Source organism: Wasmannia auropunctata, unplaced genomic scaffold (genome assembly GCF_000956235.1).
Source record: "Wasmannia auropunctata unplaced genomic scaffold, wasmannia.A_1.0 LD335996.1, whole genome shotgun sequence".
Classification (NCBI taxonomy): Eukaryota; Metazoa; Arthropoda; class Insecta; order Hymenoptera; family Formicidae; genus Wasmannia; species Wasmannia auropunctata.
The window spans coordinates 1967075-1987845 of record NW_012026894.1 but is presented as its reverse complement, the minus strand read 5'-3'; the positions used below and the strand labels follow the sequence as shown (position 1 = coordinate 1987845).

At 37.4% G+C, this 20771-nt stretch overlaps 6 protein-coding genes across 10 annotated transcripts; 3 read left to right on the top strand and 3 right to left on the bottom strand.

Moving 5' to 3' along the window:
- Positions 1–208: 208 nt before the first annotated feature.
- Positions 209–4961, bottom strand: LOC105453670 (helicase POLQ-like). 3 transcript variants are annotated; one of them, XM_011695816.1, is made up of 16 exons: positions 4907–4961; positions 3997–4817; positions 3721–3896; positions 3462–3638; positions 3284–3383; positions 2996–3192; positions 2773–2918; positions 2436–2670; positions 2222–2362; positions 1722–2133; positions 1493–1650; positions 1319–1414; positions 1066–1239; positions 852–965; positions 626–760; positions 209–553 (listed from the first exon to the last, which is right to left on the bottom strand). In XM_011695816.1, exons 2-16 carry the CDS (start codon positions 4787–4789, stop codon positions 440–442), a joined length of 3168 nt encoding a protein of 1055 aa, XP_011694118.1. In that variant the 5' UTR covers positions 4790–4817; positions 4907–4961; the 3' UTR covers positions 209–439. The 3 variants fall into 3 exon arrangements, with proteins under 3 accessions (XP_011694118.1, XP_011694119.1, XP_011694120.1); XM_011695817.1 differs by having other exon boundaries at positions 1141–1239; XM_011695818.1 differs by lacking the exon at positions 209–553 and having other exon boundaries at positions 649–755.
- A 66-nt stretch (positions 4962–5027) lies between these two features.
- LOC105453671 (zinc finger protein 330 homolog) lies at positions 5028–6649 on the top strand. Its single transcript, XM_011695819.1, has 6 exons — positions 5028–5294; positions 5372–5542; positions 5656–5887; positions 5974–6138; positions 6207–6281; positions 6388–6649. The coding sequence occupies exons 1-6, from the start codon at positions 5175–5177 to the stop codon at positions 6582–6584; spliced, it is 960 nt and encodes a 319-aa protein (XP_011694121.1). The 5' UTR covers positions 5028–5174; the 3' UTR covers positions 6585–6649.
- A 218-nt stretch (positions 6650–6867) lies between these two features.
- Positions 6868–8558, bottom strand: LOC105453669 (signal peptidase complex subunit 3). The gene is made up of 5 exons (XM_011695815.1): positions 8088–8558; positions 7711–7784; positions 7404–7492; positions 7207–7310; positions 6868–7105 (listed from the first exon to the last, which is right to left on the bottom strand). Exons 1-5 carry the CDS (start codon positions 8228–8230, stop codon positions 6976–6978), a joined length of 540 nt encoding a protein of 179 aa, XP_011694117.1. The 5' UTR covers positions 8231–8558; the 3' UTR covers positions 6868–6975.
- Positions 8559–8748: 190 nt separating this feature from the next.
- LOC105453664 (ADP-ribosylation factor-like protein 1) lies at positions 8749–11026 on the top strand. Of its 3 annotated transcripts, XM_011695808.1 has the most exons (6): positions 8751–8936; positions 9106–9205; positions 9669–9785; positions 9941–10052; positions 10190–10410; positions 10563–11026. In XM_011695808.1, the coding sequence occupies exons 1-5, from the start codon at positions 8933–8935 to the stop codon at positions 10397–10399; spliced, it is 543 nt and encodes a 180-aa protein (XP_011694110.1). In that variant the 5' UTR covers positions 8751–8932; the 3' UTR covers positions 10400–10410; positions 10563–11026. The 3 variants fall into 3 exon arrangements, with proteins under 3 accessions (XP_011694111.1, XP_011694110.1, XP_011694109.1); XM_011695807.1 differs by having other exon boundaries at positions 8752–8936; positions 10190–11026; XM_011695809.1 differs by lacking the exon at positions 9106–9205 and having other exon boundaries at positions 8749–8936; positions 10190–11026.
- LOC105453666 (DNA polymerase delta catalytic subunit) lies at positions 10294–16400 on the bottom strand. The gene is made up of 14 exons (XM_011695810.1): positions 16226–16400; positions 15613–15712; positions 15370–15481; positions 15105–15277; positions 14757–15016; positions 14439–14665; positions 14186–14352; positions 13864–14109; positions 13478–13780; positions 12925–13395; positions 12429–12835; positions 11689–12342; positions 11426–11551; positions 10294–10381 (listed from the first exon to the last, which is right to left on the bottom strand). Exons 1-13 carry the CDS (start codon positions 16285–16287, stop codon positions 11455–11457), a joined length of 3279 nt encoding a protein of 1092 aa, XP_011694112.1. The 5' UTR covers positions 16288–16400; the 3' UTR covers positions 10294–10381; positions 11426–11454.
- Positions 16401–16622: 222 nt separating this feature from the next.
- LOC105453667 (DNA-directed RNA polymerase III subunit RPC5-like) lies at positions 16623–20670 on the top strand. Its single transcript, XM_011695811.1, has 8 exons — positions 16623–16763; positions 17148–17395; positions 18475–18665; positions 18796–18962; positions 19170–19371; positions 19642–19841; positions 20177–20351; positions 20582–20670. The coding sequence occupies exons 1-7, from the start codon at positions 16668–16670 to the stop codon at positions 20342–20344; spliced, it is 1272 nt and encodes a 423-aa protein (XP_011694113.1). The 5' UTR covers positions 16623–16667; the 3' UTR covers positions 20345–20351; positions 20582–20670.
- Positions 20671–20771: the final 101 nt, after the last annotated feature.

The window sequence follows — 20771 nt, the reverse complement described above, 5'->3', positions numbered from 1 at the left end:
CATATTTTGTCGATATTACCATTACCTCTAGGTAATAAGCTTATATCAAACATTGTTTGGATAATTACTCTATGTGCCTGCTTAAACAATGTGCTATTCTTTGAAACACATTGCTCTATTAGACACAAGTTATAGATGTAAGAAATAAAAGGTATCTAATAATTTTGTGTATTTTTTATAAAATATAAAAAATTTACAAAAAACGTGATTTTTACAAAAAAAATAATTTATCTCATTTAATTAATATTACATGAATACTTAATAAGCGCATTATTTCGTTGTACACTACATTATTTATACATATACACAATTCGAATTTTATATATAATTGTTCTCTACAGATGTGAAAGTCATATATTTACTTGTATTTATATTTTCGTCAAAAGTCTGTGAAAGATTAAATTTTTCCCAAGACTTATAAATTCTCGTTTAGAAAAAATTATAAAAAATTATTAGTATTTACAATATTTACTTCTATTTGACTTATATTTATACCGTCTAAAATGTCTTCCCACTCATCTTTTAAATCTTCTGCTCTTTGTAATAGTAAAAGCTGTAAGTTGTAATAATGAGTAATAAGAATGTAAAAACAAATATTTTCATTAGTATAAATTATATGACTTACTTTCGCAGCAGCTACAATTTGCGCAATTATTTTATTACTTAAATATGGAATTTTTTCCTTTATTTCTCTAGGATCGGCTTTTGCTATAGATTGTAAAGTTTTATAGCCAGCTTTGTATAATTGACGAGCTCTACCCTATGATAAAACATGATTAAAATAAGTACGTACATAGATTCAATTTTTGATTTGTAAATATTTGAACGTAATGTGTACAATAAAAACTCACTATTTTAACGGATGGAAGCTCCATCAATTTTTCTAGCTCTAATGGGCAACAGTAAAATAATTTTTTACTGAATGTACTTAACATCTCAGTAAATGCCCAAAACTCAGGTAATTCCTATAAAATAAAACTTGAGAATGATATATTTTGATTTTTTTCTATTATATCCTGTTATAATAGTGATCATGATATTAGTTGAAACAACTCATTTGTTTACCTGGCAAAATCTGACTACAGAAGATGCAAATATTGATACCGTATTTAAGAGACTTTGTATAACACCTCTACTAACTTGATATTTCTCAGCAACGGAATAAACTGTATGATGGTTCCACAATTCGTGTACTATTAATGTCACGTAAAATCTATGAACTACCCTCTTCTCGACGGACTGTAAGTAATGAAAATTTCTTTTCTAAATAAAACAGTGCATTTAAATTACAGTTTCAATTATCTGATAATAAACTGACCTTAGGCATTATTCCATCACGTAATTTATTTGCCGCAGCTTCGGTTATTCCAAGAAGTCTAGCAACTTGCATTTGGCTTTCAGTCAACTCCATTATCTTAAATAATATTATACGACACAATGAATGCATATTACTAAAGCAATATCAATATTATAAGAGCGTAGATAATATTACCACATCATAGTAGATACTGCCGACGGGAGTGATTTGAGACACACTGTCATAAGGTGTGACGAGATACAGAAGATGGAGATTGTCAATTAAGATTAAATGCTTCTGAGCCGTTTTTAAATCTTCGTACAATGTATATGCGGTTTTCAAGTCTATCGGCCCTGCAGCGAATTATTCTTATTATGAAATATGTGCTCGAAAACAGAAATAAATAAAAACTTGTTGCTGTTACCTTTCATTGCAGCTTGTCCCAAATCGCAAAGCTGAAACTCAGTTTCACTCGTAAACGTGATCGTTTTTATTCCCTTTTTAACTGGTAAATTCTTCGTACACATTGGTTCTTGAGATGGAATAACAACAGTTACATTAGGATTACCAGCATTGCTTCCTTTGCTCTTCACTTTTATCACGCCACATTTTAATAACGCCGTTATTGTTTCATCTACGATTGCCTTCAGATTAATGCCTATTCTATTTTGTTGAATACTGAGTAGAGTTGTAGCTGCCAATTTGTGCAATTCGGACCTGGTCGATGCCATATTTAATAGTATTGCACTCAGAATCAAATTGTTCAGTCCCCTGTCGCCTTCTATGTATAAACTACTCAGTGAATCGTCCATTTGAGAAATTAAGAGATCTTTTACCTGTAACATAAGTTATTCCTTAGTTTTTAAGGTGCCATAAATTATATGTGTGTATATACTTTCAGTTCTATTTTTTACAAATTCTTACTTTACTGATCTCGGTCTTTTTACAGATAAGTATACTTTCTCCTAAAACTCCCATACCAGCGCGACCAGCACGACCAATCATTTGTTTGTATCTACTTAAGTTTAAGAACTGATTACCAACATAAGGACTACGTAGAATTACCTGATAAAAGACAATATTAGTAACAGCTGTAATAATATTACTTATCTGCATCATCATTATATTAATTAATTACCCTCCTCGCTGGCAAATTGACACCAGCCGCTAAAGTCGACGTGCAGCATATTACACATAGAGTACCTTCTCTAAAGGCGTCCTCTAACAAGCGCCGTTCTTCAGACGTGAGGCCAGAATGATGATAGGCTATACCATGTTTGATAGTTTTTTGCAAAATGGAGCATAATCCTTCTTCAGTCACAAGCGCATTTAACAAGGTCTTCTTTTCGTTTACTTTGTGATTATACAAACTTCTGAAATAGTAAAATTTGGATGTTTGTGATACAATCATCATATATTTAATACAGCTTATTAAAAAAAAAAACAAATTAAAAATAAGTATCATAAAGACTTACTTAGGCAAGACTTTGGTTAACAATAAGGCCACATTCTCACAGTTTTTACGACTTGAGCAGAATATAAGGCATGAATCGTTTGGTATCACTTCCATTATCAAACCTCCAATTCTATCTGGATCCATCATTGCTGCCTCATCTGAGTACTTGATAATAAAATTATATTATTTAACGTTATCTTTTACACGCAAAGATCTTATAAAATAAAATTTGATTAAATCACCTTGTAATCGTTGGTGCTCATATCTACCAACAATTCTTCGCTATTCAAATTGACTACCCACATGTCATTCTCACATTTCATATATTCTGTTATTTTAACTGGCCGAAAGTTTTGAGAATATGTGTCTGCGTCAAGAAACTGAGCGATTTCTTCTAAATTGCCTATCGTCGCGCTCATCCCAATCAAGCGTATTACATCTGTAAAAAATTAGTTTTATATTAGAAAGTGAATAACTTTTAGGAAGTACTCGTATTTCCTGTATAATTCCATTTTAATATCTGTAATTACCACTGAAGAACATTATCTTTGTAAGAAGGCCCTCTAATGTGGCTCCTCTTCCTCCAGATTCTCCAAGAAGATGTAATTCGTCGACAACTATAATGCCAATCTAAAATATTTTTTACATGTTACACAATCTAACTGCGATAATTGATTAATATTTCAGCCAATATTTCAATTAACTTACCTCGGCTAAACGTTTCGTTTCTATTAAACTATTTACAAGTCCTAATGCTTTCTCTATTGTACATATGTAAAGGCTGTTTTTTCTTCGCCGTTTGATTGGTGGATAACGCCCTTTTGTACCCGCGTATTCCTCGATTAAGAAACCTAATTTCAATGCTAATATAGCCATCGATTGAACCTGCATATATAAATTTCAGCTCAATTAATTATATGTGCTGGAGCACAAATGCTTTCAATATTTCTATCTTAAAGTGTCATACCTTTTCCTGTACCAAAGCCACATATGGAAGTATAAAAATGGCATTCTTCTTGTTACATATAATCTCCCTGTACATCAATATCTCTGCAACCAAAGTTTTGCCGCCACTTGTTGGCAGAGCATAAATTAAGTTCTTCTTGGTTCTACTAGCCAATTTTAAGCATTCGTCTTGCCATTCTACATGAGAAAAACAGCAAGCATCGATTCTTATTTAATTTAAATTTATTATTCTTATAAATTGTTTCTTATAAACTAGATTTACTGTCAAAAAACTTACGATATAATTCAGAAATTCCCTTGACTTCTTGTATCAATTTTTTTACAGTGTTCGGCAGGCCATAAAATGAAGAAGAATTTATGGAGTCTGTTTCACTTTTCGCCTCCTTCGACGACACATCGCTATTTAAGTCACATCGCGGTTTTTTTCTTAAAATTTTACATTCATTCAAGGCTCTAGATTTGGTTTTTAAAATTGGCGAATCACTTCTGTCATTCTTTTGGAAAGAACTGTCCTCCAACGTGTAGTCACCAAAGTTCGTGATGTGCCAGCACGACGCGTTCATTAATTCATCTTGATGTATTGCGCTCTTACGCAACTGACCTGGGGCTGCCTCCGCAACATTGCGATCCACATTATCGCCCAATTCAGAATTCATATCCTCTCTGTAAGACGTGCCAAATATGTCGAAGGTGCTTATGTTATTGCAACTCTCTGGAACAACTTCATCCTCGTTCTGTGAATCGAATTGCGCGAATATCTGATTCATCAAGGTCTTGTCCTGCCATTCGGTCATGCTGGGGGACATCCTGGGTGTCCTGGGTGATACTCTGGGGCTGGCCGTTGCAACGCTCTGCCCCTTGGTGGCTTGTGCCGCCTCGCCGAACCCTCGGCGGGGCCTGCACATTTCCGAAGCCGGCGAGACGTGCTGCGAGCCATTGTCAGGTTCTATGTTACACAGCAACGTGTTGTCCAACAGCAACAGGGATTCAACGGTGTACGGCGACTTGGACCGTCCGTTGTTGTTCAAAGATACTTGGCGGTCTGCTTTAACGTTGCCCACCACTTCCATCTGGCAAATCAGCTGAGGGAGCGAATCTCTGCAAATTCGTGTCTATTTACAATTGATCTCGAGTACCTATTTTATTCTCATTTGTTTAACTGAAAGGTCGAGTAATTATTTCTGTACCTGACAGCGCAAAATCCCGAGAACAATTCTACGATCAAGCAGCCGTCACGCCGGTCACGCGGTTCACTTTTATCACGGTGCGAAAATCCATAACTATCGATCGCTCGAGTCTCGGTGTTGCGGTTAGGTTAAGGTGGTGTGCGTTGGTTGACATAACCATAACCTGTTGCGATCTCACGCGTGATTTACGCGCGTCTCGCAGAACACGTCTTTTGAGTCTACCGCGATCGAAGCCGGAACGCGACGGACCCCGTCGACCGGACGAGAAATGCCGAAGAAGAAGACCGGGCAGAGGAAGAAGGCCGAGAAGCAGAAGCTCCGGCAGAAGGAGATCAGAGCCGCCAAGGAGCAGGTCGACCTAGCCAAATTTCCGTGCAACTCCCTGATGGTGAGTGTCCTCCTCTACGCTTCCACCACTGATTACCTACTACGCTTCGCGCCTCCGGTGCATAATTTTGTCCGCAGGAGTGCGACAAGTGCAATAAGAAGCAAAAGAGCCGTGCCTTCTGTTACTTCTGCCAGAGCCTGCAGCGGTTGCCGATGTGCGCGCACTGCGGCAAGATCAAGTGCATGCTGAAGACGGGCGACTGCGTGGTGCGGCATCCCGGGGTCTTCACCACGGGGCTGGGAATGGTGGCAAGTAAAAATCCGCGCGCGCGCCGTCACCCCGTGGAGGTGGCCGAGCTGCGAAACGAATTTTGTCGGGATGACCGAGATTCGTCACGAACGGAGTTTTTTTTGCGTCCTAGGGAGCCATATGCGACTACTGCGAGGCCTGGGTGTGCCACGGGAGACGTTGCCTGACCTCACACGCCTGCGTCTGCCCGCTGACGGACGCCGTTTGTCAGGAGTGCGAGAGAGGCGTCTGGGATCACGGCGGGAGGATATTCAAGTGCTCGTTCTGCGACTGCTTCTTGTGCGAGGACGATCAGTTTGAGCATCAGGCGTCGTGCCAAGTACTGGAGGCGGAGAATTTCAAATGTAATAGGGGCGACGTACACGAGGGACGCTGCGTTCCTATTTAATTTCGATCGATTATTTTTAACACCACTTAAACATTTTTGCAGGTCAATCCTGTAATCGTTTGGGACAATACTCCTGTCTCAGGTGCAAGACATGCTACTGTGAGGATCACGTTCGTAGAAAAGGTTTCAAGTACGAGAAGAATAAGGCTATCCCTTGTCCAAAGTGCAGCTACGAGACGTCGCAGACCAAGGATCTAAGCATGTCCAGTAAGCATTTAGATTATATTATTATAAAATTTTTTACATGAATTTGACTTTGTTTTTCATTTTTAAAGCGAGAAGTCACAAGTTTGGTAGACAAAATCAAGGTGGTCCATCCGAGTCCGATGATGAAAATGGATATAATTATGGTAAACCAAAATTCTCTTTCATTCTTAAAGATCCTGAAGTTTGCAATATTTATACTTGTTCTGTTTTTTTTTTTTTTACCTTTGAGAAAACATTTTCTCTTTGCAGCAGGAAATCAAGAATCTTACGGAATTAATTATGCCAATGAAGATGAGGATGATGATTATGACGACGATGATGAAGATGACGATGACGACGATGATGATGTGGAAGACGACGACGATGACGAATCCACAAGTACAGACGAAGAAAAGAAAGACGCCAAAATGCAAGATACTCCGGAGGATAGTAAAAATAAAGCTTAGCACTCATTTACCAATGTGTCAAATAGCGATAATTGAAAATAAACTATCAATTATATTATCAAAAAGTTGAATCGCGCACAAAACCTACAAAAAATATGAGAATTCAAGAAGAGGAATAATTCAAATATTTTGTAAAATATAAACCGATTTACAATTTTTAAATATTCATTACATTTGCAATATGCACAATATTTAAATTTGACAGTCCATCTAAGAGAAACGTACATGGACGATAATATATAACGAACAGAGCGAATATAACGCTCGAATAAAGAAATGATCGTGAAGAAATAAACGTTGTTTATTGTACACGAATTTTATGCAATTTAAATAAGAGTCTTACAAAATCATATTTATACACAATCATAACACATATACATTTAAATATGCGTTATACGCGCAACGTTGTGTATTCAGACGGGAATGCAAAAGTGTGAGACCCAAGAGCATTAACACTAGGTAACAATCCAGCGTTTGGAATAATGTTCCAGGACAATGTTAACGTTACATTCTTATTCCCCCTGTAAAAACGAGAAGCAAAAGACTTATTTATGGGGTACGAGTTCATCAATAAAAATTACAGAAAAGCTTTGCTCTTTCACGACAGTCGATTTTACTTTACCTGAGGCCTTTGCCGTCATCCCAAAAGTAATATTTCGTGTTCATATTCTTGAAGTCGAGTACAGCATTATCTCCACGAAGAACTATCTTATCCCATAGTACTACCTGCCAACAGACATTGATAATCGTTTTATAAAAAATCGATCTCAAGAAAGAAAATAGAATACATATTGTAAATGAATAAATCCAAAAACGTACCTGATTGAATTCATTATTTTCTGTCTGATATTCTGCCGTGAGGTATAAGAACAATTGCTTAACATTCCAGTTAAATAATGGAGTGAGATGTAAAGGCTTTGTAAGGAAAATATAATTTGAAACATAAATTTAATATAACGTTTTATAGGATAAAACAGTTGTTTTTATAAAAACTGAATCATTCTTTTGTGAATTGTGATAAGATGATTGGAAAGTATATGTACATAATTCAGATGGACTCGTGCAAATTAAATAATTAATTTTAACGGCACAGGGCCACTTGTATAACATTGCACAAAAAGGATATCAGTCTGTAGATCAAAAGTCAAGTAACCCAGGTCGTTTTTCTCTCTCGATGCACTGTAATCTGGTACATTTTTCCTGCAAATAAAATGTATTTACGGCAATTGTAAAAAATACGCAAAATTCATACATAACGTATATTAATGTAACATATATTAATCTTTAATTCATTGAAATGCATCAAAAACTGTAAGCTTCTCAATATTTGCAATTTGAATCATGCAGAAAATATTGTCTTTCAAGCACGGTACAACTTAGGTAGGTACAATATGGATCTTTTGACAGAAACGTAAGTGCAATCTGATTGAAATAAATATGAAAAATTGTGCGACAAACTGTGCGATGTAACAAATTTATACATTATTCGTACACGATACTTACACGACAACTTTAACCGTGTTTAACGTCGCGTTCGCTCTGTAATCGATAAATACTGTCGAGAGGAAACAGCAAAATGTGAGGCATGCCGACACGCTTAACGTATATGCCACGATAGCATTTCCTCGTGTTAGGAACGTGTGCATTATCGCGCCGTCAATAATCGTCCGACAATCGTGGCGTTCCTATATTAAATTAAAGCGCACTTTTAAATCGATACAGCTGTGCGGGATCGACGGATTTCTAACCAAGACGCATTGTTCCCCCCCACGATCGAAACTTTCAACGTCAGCAGCTTCAACGTGACAGTCACCGGTCCGCCGCCACGGTTTACGTTCCGTAAATTCAATCCCTATACGTCGTGGCCACCGCACCACAATTAGCGGCGTGCTCGCGCGTTTAGCGTTTTGCGAGGGAGATAATAAAAGTGCAAACCGACGGAAGGTTAAAACAATTTTTTCTCGATGAATTTGGGAACGCATCAAATGGCATCGAATTGTTGAAAAAAAAAAAAAAAATAGTACGTGCGTGCGACGGCAACGACCGTCGGCGTCCGTGTGGACTTGCGCGCGCGACGTGACGGGAGGAACGTAACAGGGGGGGGGGGGGGCGAGTCTAGTGACTTTCGAAATCCCGATTTCTCTCTCACGCGGCACACACACGTCTGGCGGCCCTGGTGGTGCGAGCCGTGACTGAAGTAGGTCGTATACTGTGCGGAGTGCCGTAGACGCAGCAGCAGCGAGGCAGGGTTGGCGGCGACCCCGGTTATTTGGACACGTTTATGGTTATCAAGTTTGACAATAAACATCGGGCGGTCCTGTATGACTCGGAGTTAACGATACGTCAGCATGGGTGAGTCGAGAACGTGATCGCGATCTCCGGCGGCGTGCCGCGCCAATTAATTTCCGCGAGAAAAAGGAGGCCGAATAATCGCGCCGTAACTCCCGACTACCCCCCGAGATTGTTCCCCCTCGCTCGTCGCGTTATCGCACGCGAGCGTCATGACAGCGTCTCCTTACAGGTGGGCTGCTCAGCTACTTCCGTAACCTGCTCGGCAGCCGCGAGATGCGGATTCTGATCCTCGGCCTGGACGGCGCCGGCAAAACCACGATTTTGTACAGGTACGGCATTCGGACACGGTCCTTCGACGACTAGCTGTCATCGGCTGTTTACACGACCATCCACTACCAGTCACTCTTTTCTCTTCACGAATCGGAGTTACCTTTGTATCTTGAAATTTTCGTCATCCTTACACCGTGATGTTATCTTTATGTCTTTGACGTCACACATTTACACGTTTTATTTTACATTCCATTTGTCACGCGATTGCATATTAATGTTATGAATATTATGCATTTTGTGATACAAATGCTCAAATATTATTATTTCGATAATGAGAGATGAATATATATATATATTTGATGTAAAATTTTAATTGTAAATGTAAAATGTGTAAACGATTGACAAGCAAAGTTCTTTAATCATTTTTTTCCCCTTTTACTCCACCAGCTGGCGGATTATAGCGCCTTCAACCTTCTCGCAAGGTTATATAGCGCACAAGTTCTTTAATCAATTGCTTCTTAGGTTACAGGTAGGCGAAGTAGTGACCACAATACCAACCATAGGGTTCAATGTAGAACAAGTTACTTACAGAAATTTAAAGTTTCAAGTCTGGGATCTCGGTGGTCAAACGAGTATACGGTATGTTGAGCTTATGCATGTATAAAAGTTCTTTCTTTGAATTTATAAATAAAATTATTTCTATTTTAAATTTCAATAACGTGATATGCATATATCCAATACTAATAAGATTATCCTTTATAAGTTACATTTTGAATAAATATATTTACTTTCAGACCATACTGGAGGTGTTACTATTCCAATACTGATGCGATAATTTACGTGGTAGATTCGGCAGATAGAGATAGAATAGGCATATCAAAGGACGAATTAATTCTCATGTTACAAGTAAGTAACATTGCTTATTGATTTAATAATCCTGCACACTATTTTTTTAATAAAAAAAATCCTTTATTTTATTGTTTGGCATTAACAATTGCATTAAAAAAAATATGTAATTCAGAATGTATTTTATCTTTAAATAGGAAGAAGAATTACAAGGTGCGATCTTGGTGGTGCTGGCGAATAAACAGGATATGGCGGGATGCCTTAGTGTTGCGGAGGTCCACCAAGCGCTCGGATTGGACGCTCTTAAGAACCGAACCTTCCAAATATTTAAAACTTCCGCGACGAAGGGCGAGGGGCTTGACCAAGCCATGGACTGGTTGTCGAATGCGCTGCAGAGTAGAAAATGATCAATAATTATGTCAGTTATTTATATTCGAGCCTTACAAGGGGACTAGTCACACGACTGTCGCTCTAAATCGCGAGCCTCCGGACTGCGAGTCGCCGGGCGCGCGATATTCTGTTTATTTATTGTAATTATTGAATTTTAAATAATTCCTTTACAATTTACAGCGAGAAGATTCGAGGAATCACTGTACTTTTTCATAACGCCGAAGACGTAATAAGGGGATCATTTTATCTTTCTATATTTAAGATAATAAACTTAGAGGATTCTTTCAACTTCAACTAGAATTTTTTTGCACTAATAAATAGTGCTACTGCTACGCGTAACATTTAATTAATGATTTGATTAAAATCATTGTCTCATTATTCATTTAATATTGACGATAATTGAATTTGATAAAGAATTATAAATTGTAATAGGAATACAAGTATATTGCTAATATACAACTCGATTACAAGACAAACGCAACAATAAACATTTTCGAAAAAAGTTCAAAATTATAAAAAAAAAAGAATATTTCAAAACATTTATCATATTTATACATAATATACTGTCGTCTTCATGTATCTTAAATTGTAATGTAAAATTAATTTTTTTTTTTCAATGTGATTAAAACAAATTCAAAATAAAACTCAAAGTGGGTGCAACATCATCCTAGCATTTATAAAAATTGTTGCACAATACAAACAAAATTAATTCTGTGCCGTGAAAGAATCACGTTAATGTTGGAAATGATTTCGAGTAAATAACAGAAGTTTCACCCTGTGTGAAATTCTAGTTTAACTGAGATGATTTCTACTGCGCTTAGCAGCAAACCAAATAATAGATGGTGATATTTTTTCATATTTTCCAATATGTATTTATATTTCCTGAGCAAATTACTAAATTTTAATAATTTATATATGATAAAATATATAACTATACTTCGTCATAGTTCGTAATAAATATTCAAATTAAATTTATTACATGTAAATAACGGCAATTTTGCTGTTTGTGGTAGATAATAATAGCTTTTATAAAACGAACTTACCTATGCGAGATGCGATCCCTCTTTTTCTACTACCATTCCGGTACACCAAATCTTTTGATTCGCTTGATTTTCGCAGCCATATCTATTCGAGATTTCACCCTCATGTAAAATATGGGACAGTCACGGCTAAAAGTACATTTAAAAATAACTATTTTGAAACACATGTCATTCATATTTTTACTCTTCTATGTATAAAAGAATATATAAAAGAATATATCCTTTAGGAAGAGAGTATTAATTCCATATTAATTAATACAACTAACTTAGAGCATATGACTTCTTGATGGAGACTCCCTTGGCATCTCTGGCATTCCGCCCACAATCTGGAAAACTTCTGTTCCAGTTTGTGCTGGGCCTGCAGCTCGTTGTGGAACAGTTCAGCCTCTTTAGGTTCGCAATGCTTGCATACCGCCTTGTCTTCCCTGTCCGGTGGTAAAACAGCCTTGCAGCCCAAACAGGTCTCCTTTTTACGTGTGAAAGCGGCGAGCGCTCCAACTTGCGAGGTAGCGATGCACCTCGTACGTGTATGATCACCCTTCAGGAGAAGCGACTCGGCCTTATCGCCGAGGATAGGCTCGAAGATACGTACAAGAGGCTTCGCCAATTGATTCTCCAGATAATAGTTTGTGTCTATCGGGATGCTATTCTGTAGCGCGTACACGGGATCTTCCGCCTTCTCGTATGCCGGTGTGCCTTTGGCTGCGCTTGTGAACACGTACGCCACTCGGTCGCCAAGTTTCGGCGCATTTCCGGCGTCTCGTTTCTTCATCTTCGCCGCCAGCTCAACGTGCGCTTGCTTCGCTGCGTAATCCGTCTTCGTCAGTTCCTTCGTGATGACTAATTGAGACAGATCGATACGATTACACAGGAGATCGCTAATGACCTGTTTGGCATAATCTACAGCGGCACTTGGATTTCTGTAACATTACATCACTTATTACTTATCTACAGCATAAATACGCACGACTGAGCACGATGAGGTGTGAAGAAAGAAATAATGTACCTTTCGATAAGTAATATTTGCAAACAAGTGTTCATCATGTTCGCCACCAGTGGACAATTGTCTCTGCGCACCGTTTCGAGACCTTTACAATCCATCTTGTCGTACTTATCCGGTTTCGTAAAATACAGGCCAGCGTAACGTTTCTTGTTGATTAAGAGATACGGAAAATACACTTTCTCAAACTCCAATTTTATAGGCTTGATGAATTTCGACGTCACGTAATCGGCCGCCTCTTTACCGAGTTCCATTGCATCTTCTATAGCTTTCACGCCAAACTTAACCATCACGGAATCAGTGTCGCCATATATGACTATCGCATCGTTTTTATATCCATTTTCTATTCGAAAGCGATCCTCCACCTCTTGCTTCGTTCGTTCTATCATGGTACGTCCATAAGCGGTAACGCTCTGCAATTTTATTACATTATGAATATTTTAGATCTCCTATCACACATTTTGTAATATTCTTTTTCGTTAAATATGTTTCAATAACTTACAGCAGATATTTCCAAGCACGGTAATTTTCCCATCTGCGCCCCCGTGAAGCCGTACACGGAATTCGCCGACACTTTCAAAGCGTATTGCCTACCATCGAGTACTTTTTGCTTCAAAGGATCCGTTTCTTGCTTTAACTCTGCCTTTGCTCTTTTTCTGGCTGTCAAAAGGTTTTCCAAAATCTCGGGAAGGATACCTTTCCTCACGGTATTCTTCACGAATAACGAATTACTGGGAGTTGCGGTAAATTGGTCCTCTTGAATATTGAGCTCCTTCTTTTTGGCAACGGTCAATAATGTCGTGTAACACAAGTTGTGCGCCATGATAATGCTAGGGTACAAGGAGCTGAAATCTAAGGTAGCTATCGGATCGTTGTAGTAGCCACGCTTAGGTTCAATGACGGTCGCTCCTTCGAATTGCTCGTCAGTACCGTGGCCTTGATGTACCGGCATTAAGTAACCCTCTTCCCTGGTCTGATAACATTGATAGATTACGCGCTTAATTGCCAATATCAAAGGCAGTTATTTCTTTCTGTAATTATATAAATTTATTTACCTTACGCAGAAGTTGAGAAACGACTTTGATTTGTTGTCCGCGAGTCAGCAAGCTGGTAATGGATACTCCTGTAACCCTAGCCATTTCCATATAGATAATAATACACATCAACTTGTCCAATAATCTAAGCGGCAGGTATGCGTCCTTCAAACAGTATACAGCGAGACGTCGACGTGTCTGCGCATTTCCGTTTTGCAGCCCCGTAATGTCCTTATGCTGGACATCCTCTTTTTGCTCTTGAAGAAAATGATACGATACCGCATTTAGAGTGTAAGATCTCAGTTTATAATCTCGGACCAATACCTGAAAAAAAGTACATATTCATTTTTATTAAAGCTGTGATACAACGAAAGAAATCGTTATTCATATTATATAAATTTTCTTACTAGCAGTAAATCGAACGGAACTCTTCCTTCGAAATTAATCGATTTGTTCTCACGACGACCCAGCTGTTTACTTTGCAGCACATGATCCTTGATTACAGATTTTATATTTTTTATTCGACCGAGAAAGTTGAAGTTCTTAACGTTGAGATGTTGCGCGCGATTAATTAAGTACGGGAAGTCAAAATTGTTTATGTTATATCCTGTGAAAATGTCAGGATCTGACTGCCGCACAAAATCAGCCCATTTCTTGCAAAAGAAAATATTATTAAATAATTGATATCACAATATAACGAATACCTTCTTTACGTTTTAAATAGCTTACCTCTAACATTAAACTTTCCTTATCAAAACTCAAAACCTGAGAACCGACGATAGGTGCGCAAGTATCGAGAGTGAAAATATTTCTTAGAAACGGTTCGGGCTCGCCCTGTCTTATGACCATGTTAGCAATTTGTATCACAGGATCATGTTTTGCTTCCGGAAAGATACCTGTAGAAAAGATTTGTAATTAATATCGTATGGTAAAACAATAAGCATCAGAATTAAGGGTAAAAAGAGCAACGACAATAAATTACCTTCGCGTCCAGCGCATTCAATATCGAAACTGAGGATTCTGAATGGAGCGATTTTTGACCATTCTCCTTCCGGCGCATGAGCTACAAAAGCATCCCATGCAACATCCACTTCCAATTGGCATCGTGTAGTTAATTCCAGCATGTGTCCATGCTGGCCACGTAATTTCCAGCTTGCTGGTGTTAGTTCAATCCAAGAACAGCCAACCACTGACGTATCAACCATGAACCTTGCATTTAAATGATCAAATGTAATGTTGCAATTTTGATAAAAACGTAACATACAAAAACGATACAGAATGCTTAAGATGTCTACGCTACCTGATATCAAAATCGATGTTACTCTCAAATGCTTTATAGTGATGATTAAACGCAGTATAAACAGTGTCTTGTTCCAATAATCGTTTGCAAGGTGCTATCAATTTCGGGACTGCCACCGTAATTTTCAAAAACCGCAATTTATCACTTCCTCCGTATCCATACATCGATTGCTTGTAGACTAATTCGACCACTAGGATGGCGTCCTGTATGTTATCCGGATTTGATTTCATATCCTTCTTTACAGCTTGATTAAGAGCTTCCTGTATTCGAGAAGATTCTGGGGTTAATTATTTCTCAAGATCAACCAATCCAAAGAAAATCATTATTTTGCTGTTAAAATAAACGTACCTTGAATGGCCTGCAGTGATTGTTTGTGAAATTCGATGGCGCTGATACAAATAGATATGGGCAAAAGCCATGGACATGACAACAGACAGAATTTCCTTGTTCCGTAACGCCAAACATCCTCATTATTGGCACAGGTCCTACTTTACTACCTGGCATCCCAGGAAGAGGTTTACCTACATACAATCATACATTTTGCAACATTGGTATATTTTTGAGTTGTTTACTATTATTTTAAATATATGGATACGTCTTAAAAATATATTACCTATATAATGATCAATTTCAATTTGCTGAAATGCCAGTGTATCAACTTGAGGATTCAAAGGTGGCGGTGGTGCTCTGCTCCATTTCGCAGATGTATTTTCTTGTTCAGGTCCCTGTATAAAAGACAATTATTAATAAATAATACATCTGTATGTATTACAACAAATAATAATTAAAATATAAATTACATTTATTTAAAACAAAAAATTATTTTTACATTTACAGAAATATGATATAGACATACTTCTCCAATAAATAGTGTCTCATCTGGAAAATCATCATCTGCAAGATCCATGGTGGCAAGTTCTGCCTCAAATGAACTGGGCGTCTCTTCGTCTTCATCTCTGTTTAACAAAATTAATATTCAAAATTTCAAAATCTATTGTCTAACGCAAGAAAAAAGTGACATTACAGTTATTTAAGATTAAATAATTCCTTTAATAATACTGATTAAATGCAAACCAATACCACCCAGACAGCACACTTTATTCGAGGGAACATCCTTAAAAGATGACGTTCCTTGAAGAACTGTGCTATGTGGGTAGTAATAAAAATTTATAGAAAGCTAATGAAGACAAATAATACTGGTTTATATTGGTACGGAGTTGTATATACATATATATCCAATGTAGAGAGAAAAACACGGACACATCTTTTAAATGAAACTGCATTATCAGATTTATATAAACAAATAAAAGGAGCAGATATCTATACAATCAAAACTTAAAAAATATAAAAAAGTGATAATAAACGTAACAGTATCGTAATAAATTATTGTTAATAGCTGGAAATACAAAAGGGACACAGAGGCATAGAGGTTAGCAAGCGTCACATTCAATAGCAAAACGAATGATCACCTAAATTTGGTCTTCTTCGCCGCCGAAGGTGCTGAAAACGGTTTTCGATTTGCTTTTCTCATATCTTTCGACGTGACACGTAATACTTATGCGAAAACACAAAATGAAGAACCGCAAAGCTCCTCGTAGTCATATGAACTAAAGAAAGGCGGGAACGGTTTTTATTCGATATCGGTCCGTCCTTGTCTAACTAACCTACTTGCATTCCAGCACTTAGCATGGAACACAACCACTGAATCGTGGACATAGCACGGATCAGCACCAAAAATTTGTGGACATTACCGACATAATCGTAGACATTGGCACGTAGTTCAATGTCCACGTTTTATGGACATAGAGGCGCTGAAACCAGCTGATCGCAACTAAATCGCGAGACGCGAGCGGCGAGCTGCGCGCTTTCAGTATCCTTTCTGCCTCACGTGAGTGTGCCTGAATTGTTGTTATGGTCTGTTTTCGTTCGCCGGGCTCGTCCCATTCGCTCGACCCGACGGAGATGAATCTTTCCACGGAAGTAGAAAATGATCTTATCGTGAAAGAGGTTAGTTCCATCGTTCGATTTTAATTTCCCACTGTTCTACTCGCTCTCGATACGATTGTTTAATATCACGGTTTTTTTTAGGTTAGATTTTGCTGCTTCTAAGCACGTGATTCAAAATTTGTTTGATAGACGTTTGCATTCGTTCTTTTTTTTCATTTCATTTCTCTTTTTAAACTCGCATATTTTATGTGTTTTCAAGGCAAAAAATTTTTAGATCCGCTTAAAATTGCAACTCTCACGTTTTTTTTTTTTTTTAATATAATCCTGTTTGGATATAAAAACTGATTTTATTATCGGATTTATCACATACAAATTATTTCCTTCTTCAGAACATGTATTTATTTTTCGTCGATACAAGAACAATAAATGGAATTGTTTGTATAGATACCAGTATTCCTCTCCAAGACTCTGGCGGACAAATTAATTATTGTTCAGTATCCTGCGCACATCAAGGATGGTTGCACCAATGCCACCATCTCAAAGACCTCCATTAAGCCCGAAAACCAGAAAATTCGTATTGAACTTGCGATGGATACAACGAACGAACGCACTTACGATCACAATATGGGAAAGCAGCTGGCTTTAAATACAGACAGGAAATCTCAGGAAAATGATGAAACGGTATTTGAAAGGTGACGAAATTTTAAAGTTTCTGGCGAAATGTTAACAATAATAAATTAACAATAAATTGACTTAAGACCGATAAATGAATATTTATCCGATAAAAGAATAAATGAATAAAATATTAAATTAAGAAAAGCCTTCAACGACCAAGGCCAGAATTTTGGTGCTTTAAATGTAGAATAATTAGAGAAATTGTTATGTAGAAAAATCAAATTTTATAGATATCTCTAAAAAATGATGACTTTCATATGACCTAAAAAATTTGATTTTTTAAATTGAGTATTGTCCTTCAAGCTGTACAACTTTTTGTCTGAAACAGTTTTTTTGCAAAAGGTGTACGAAAAAAATATTTAGGTGGAGATATTAAAATTACCTACGTTTTATAGTCATCAACTAAAAAATTGCATCACTTTTTGTTTAATCATTTTCGGAACACAATCTGTTCATCGAGCGATTGGTTCCTACTAAAACCCACATGAAAAATGTACGTTCTCTATTGTGATTAGCCAATTCACTTACTGCTTACATCTTACTGCTTAACGTTTTTGTATGTGCCATGGGCTTAATGGATCTAATCAATTACGTTCAACTGCTCCACAAGCAAAACTGCATTTTAAAACTCATCAAAATAAAAAGTGTTGCAACCTTTTAGTTGATGGCTATACATTGAAAAGCAAAAATGAGATCCATTTTAGTGTATGCTAGTGTGGGAAACACAGCAGCTTCAGCCAATCAGGCATTTCTTAAATTGCTTGATTGGCTGAGATTGCTGTGCTGCTCACTTTTTAATGTCTTCCCCTAAATGGTTTTTTTTTTTTTTTTTTAAATGGTTCAGGCAAAAGTTATATGGTTTAAAGGACAAATGATATAATTAAATCCGATAAACAGCTGATTAATGAAAACTAAATTATTCGATATGTTATGTCGCGGCGACGTGCAAGAAACGTATCATATTTTCTGCAACTTTGCAACTAAAATAGCATGTTTCTTTCATGTATAGTACAGAATTTCGATCGTTAAAGGCTTTGATCGATTTAATTGAATTAATTTTAGAGTTATGGAGAAAAAAATATTTTCTTCTCATTAGCGATCTGATGAATAAGGTCGTGTTGACGTCAGAACGGGCATTGTCGAACTGCTCGAATTTCGCGGTCGGGATCTTTCAGGACGACGAGCTGCACATCACACCGTTGAAGGCGATTCTGCACATGAAGCTGCAATGCAACCTGGACGAGAGCGAGGAATACGCCAGGGACGGGACGAAGGGCGCGGAAAAAGGTAAAAAGAGGATGTCTCCTTGGCTGACTTGTTACACGAATATTATTTACTTAAATAGCCTATGTTGAACCTTCAGAGATTTGGCACAAGTGTACGAGAAACACTCACAAATTCATTTGCTAAAATGCAGACGAGGACGAAGATAACGCCACACCGGTGAAGGTAACATTCGCCAGACATCTGCCGGACAATCTGAAGAAGCTACAGGAGCAATCTTTCCAGCATCACTACAAAAAAAGCCAAGAGGAACGTTGGATTGATATGAATTACGCGCCGCCTTACGATATGCTGGCCGAGGTACGTCGTCAGATAAAATAAGTTTTTTTTTTGCAAGGAAAATATATTAATTACTGCACTCAATATAATACATTATTGTACTCAAATACAGCAAAATTTTGCAAATTTTGTTTTCTATTTTATTATATATGTATTATATTTTTTTTTTATATTATGAGATGTACACGTATCAAAAAATGCTGAACATTATCTCGTTTATTTTTGCAGTCGACACGGATAGAGATATTGTGCCCGTCGGGCGAGGAATCGGCAAATTCCCTGAATTTGCCTCCGTTAAAATATCTGTATCTATTGGTACCGCAATTACCTGACGAGTGCTACTCGCAATCCACCTCCGAGGATCAGACAGATCTTCATCATATCATGACTTTACCTTTGCTGGATCAAATCAAGATAATCATGAAACAAGGTGAGAGAAGCATTGAAAATAACGCTTGAGAGAAAGACGGGAAAATGTAAAAATATACATATAAAGTTGAAATATCTTTGAAGCCATGAAACTTTTTGTTTAAAACATTTTTTACATCTTTTATCTTTTTAATGCTATACGCTTAGAAACATAAAAGTTAGTTTTTTTTATATGTTAGAATAAATGTTAATTATCGATATAAATTAAACAGATTTTTATATCACGTTGGGATTTGATAAAAACAAATCTATTTTTTTTATCTTTTTACAGTGAGAGTTATATCCTATGAAAAATTATGCGAAATTCTATTGCCGGAGCACGATACGACAACGGCACTCAAGTATTTGCAGCAAGTAGCTACGTTGGTGCGGGGTAATTGGGTTGTGAAAAGCGAACTGATATACCCCAAGGAAGGCCTTTCCCCTCCGGACAGCAACTCCGAGTTTATGTGCGAAGCTCGTGATTACATTGTGAGTGTTTAAAATTTATAGTAAATTTATAGTAAACGATCATATTTTCAAATCTAATTCTACCTTCTGGATATTTTCGGACCTCGCACTAAAATATACTACACTCCAACTACTTTTGTATTTATATATATTTCGATCGTTATTACATTAAATGTGCGTGAAATCTATTTTTACGTCTTTTATATTTTTATTAAGACATTATTTGTGCGATTAATTTCGATTACTTGCCAAAGTTGCTATGCGAGCGAGTGAAAGAAGCTTGTAACTTCAAATATATGAAAGAATTACATATATATAATATATAAAACATGTTTTTATGTTTTTTTTTTTTACAGTTATCACTGTTTACCGAACAGCAGTTTCTCCGTCGCGATAAGATTTTGTCCGTCATCAAGCTGACGCCGGAAGAGATTAATCAGATTTTTACGGAGCTCGGAACATTCGATTCGGAGAAGGGTTGGCGGTTGAAAGAGCCATCCAACGGGGACTTCTGTAATAGGTAATCGTTATGTAATGGCTCTTCTAAAAATCTTTCAATGATAGTAAATCCAATGATAGCTAAATCCAATGTCCTTCGACAAATATTATATCTTGCAACTCCACTGTCCCTTCCAATAATTTCACATATTCTCAAGTAATTCTATATGATTTCATATAATCCCGTACGACCTCGTTGAAATCTATCGCTATTGGATTTACCTGGAAATTTGAGCGTTAATTAATCGTTCGCAATTCTGTAGATATTTCGAAATCGTCACGCGGCAAGAGAAACTCTGGGAAATGAAGAGGAAGCACCTGCGCGAAACGCTGGAAGCGCAGAATCAGCCGCCGGAAGTCGAACCGAGAGTCGTCGCTGGGCTCGGAGAACGAGAAGAATGTCGGCCGCGATCGGAAGTCGGTGAAGGAGTTGCCTCTATCGGACAACAACGG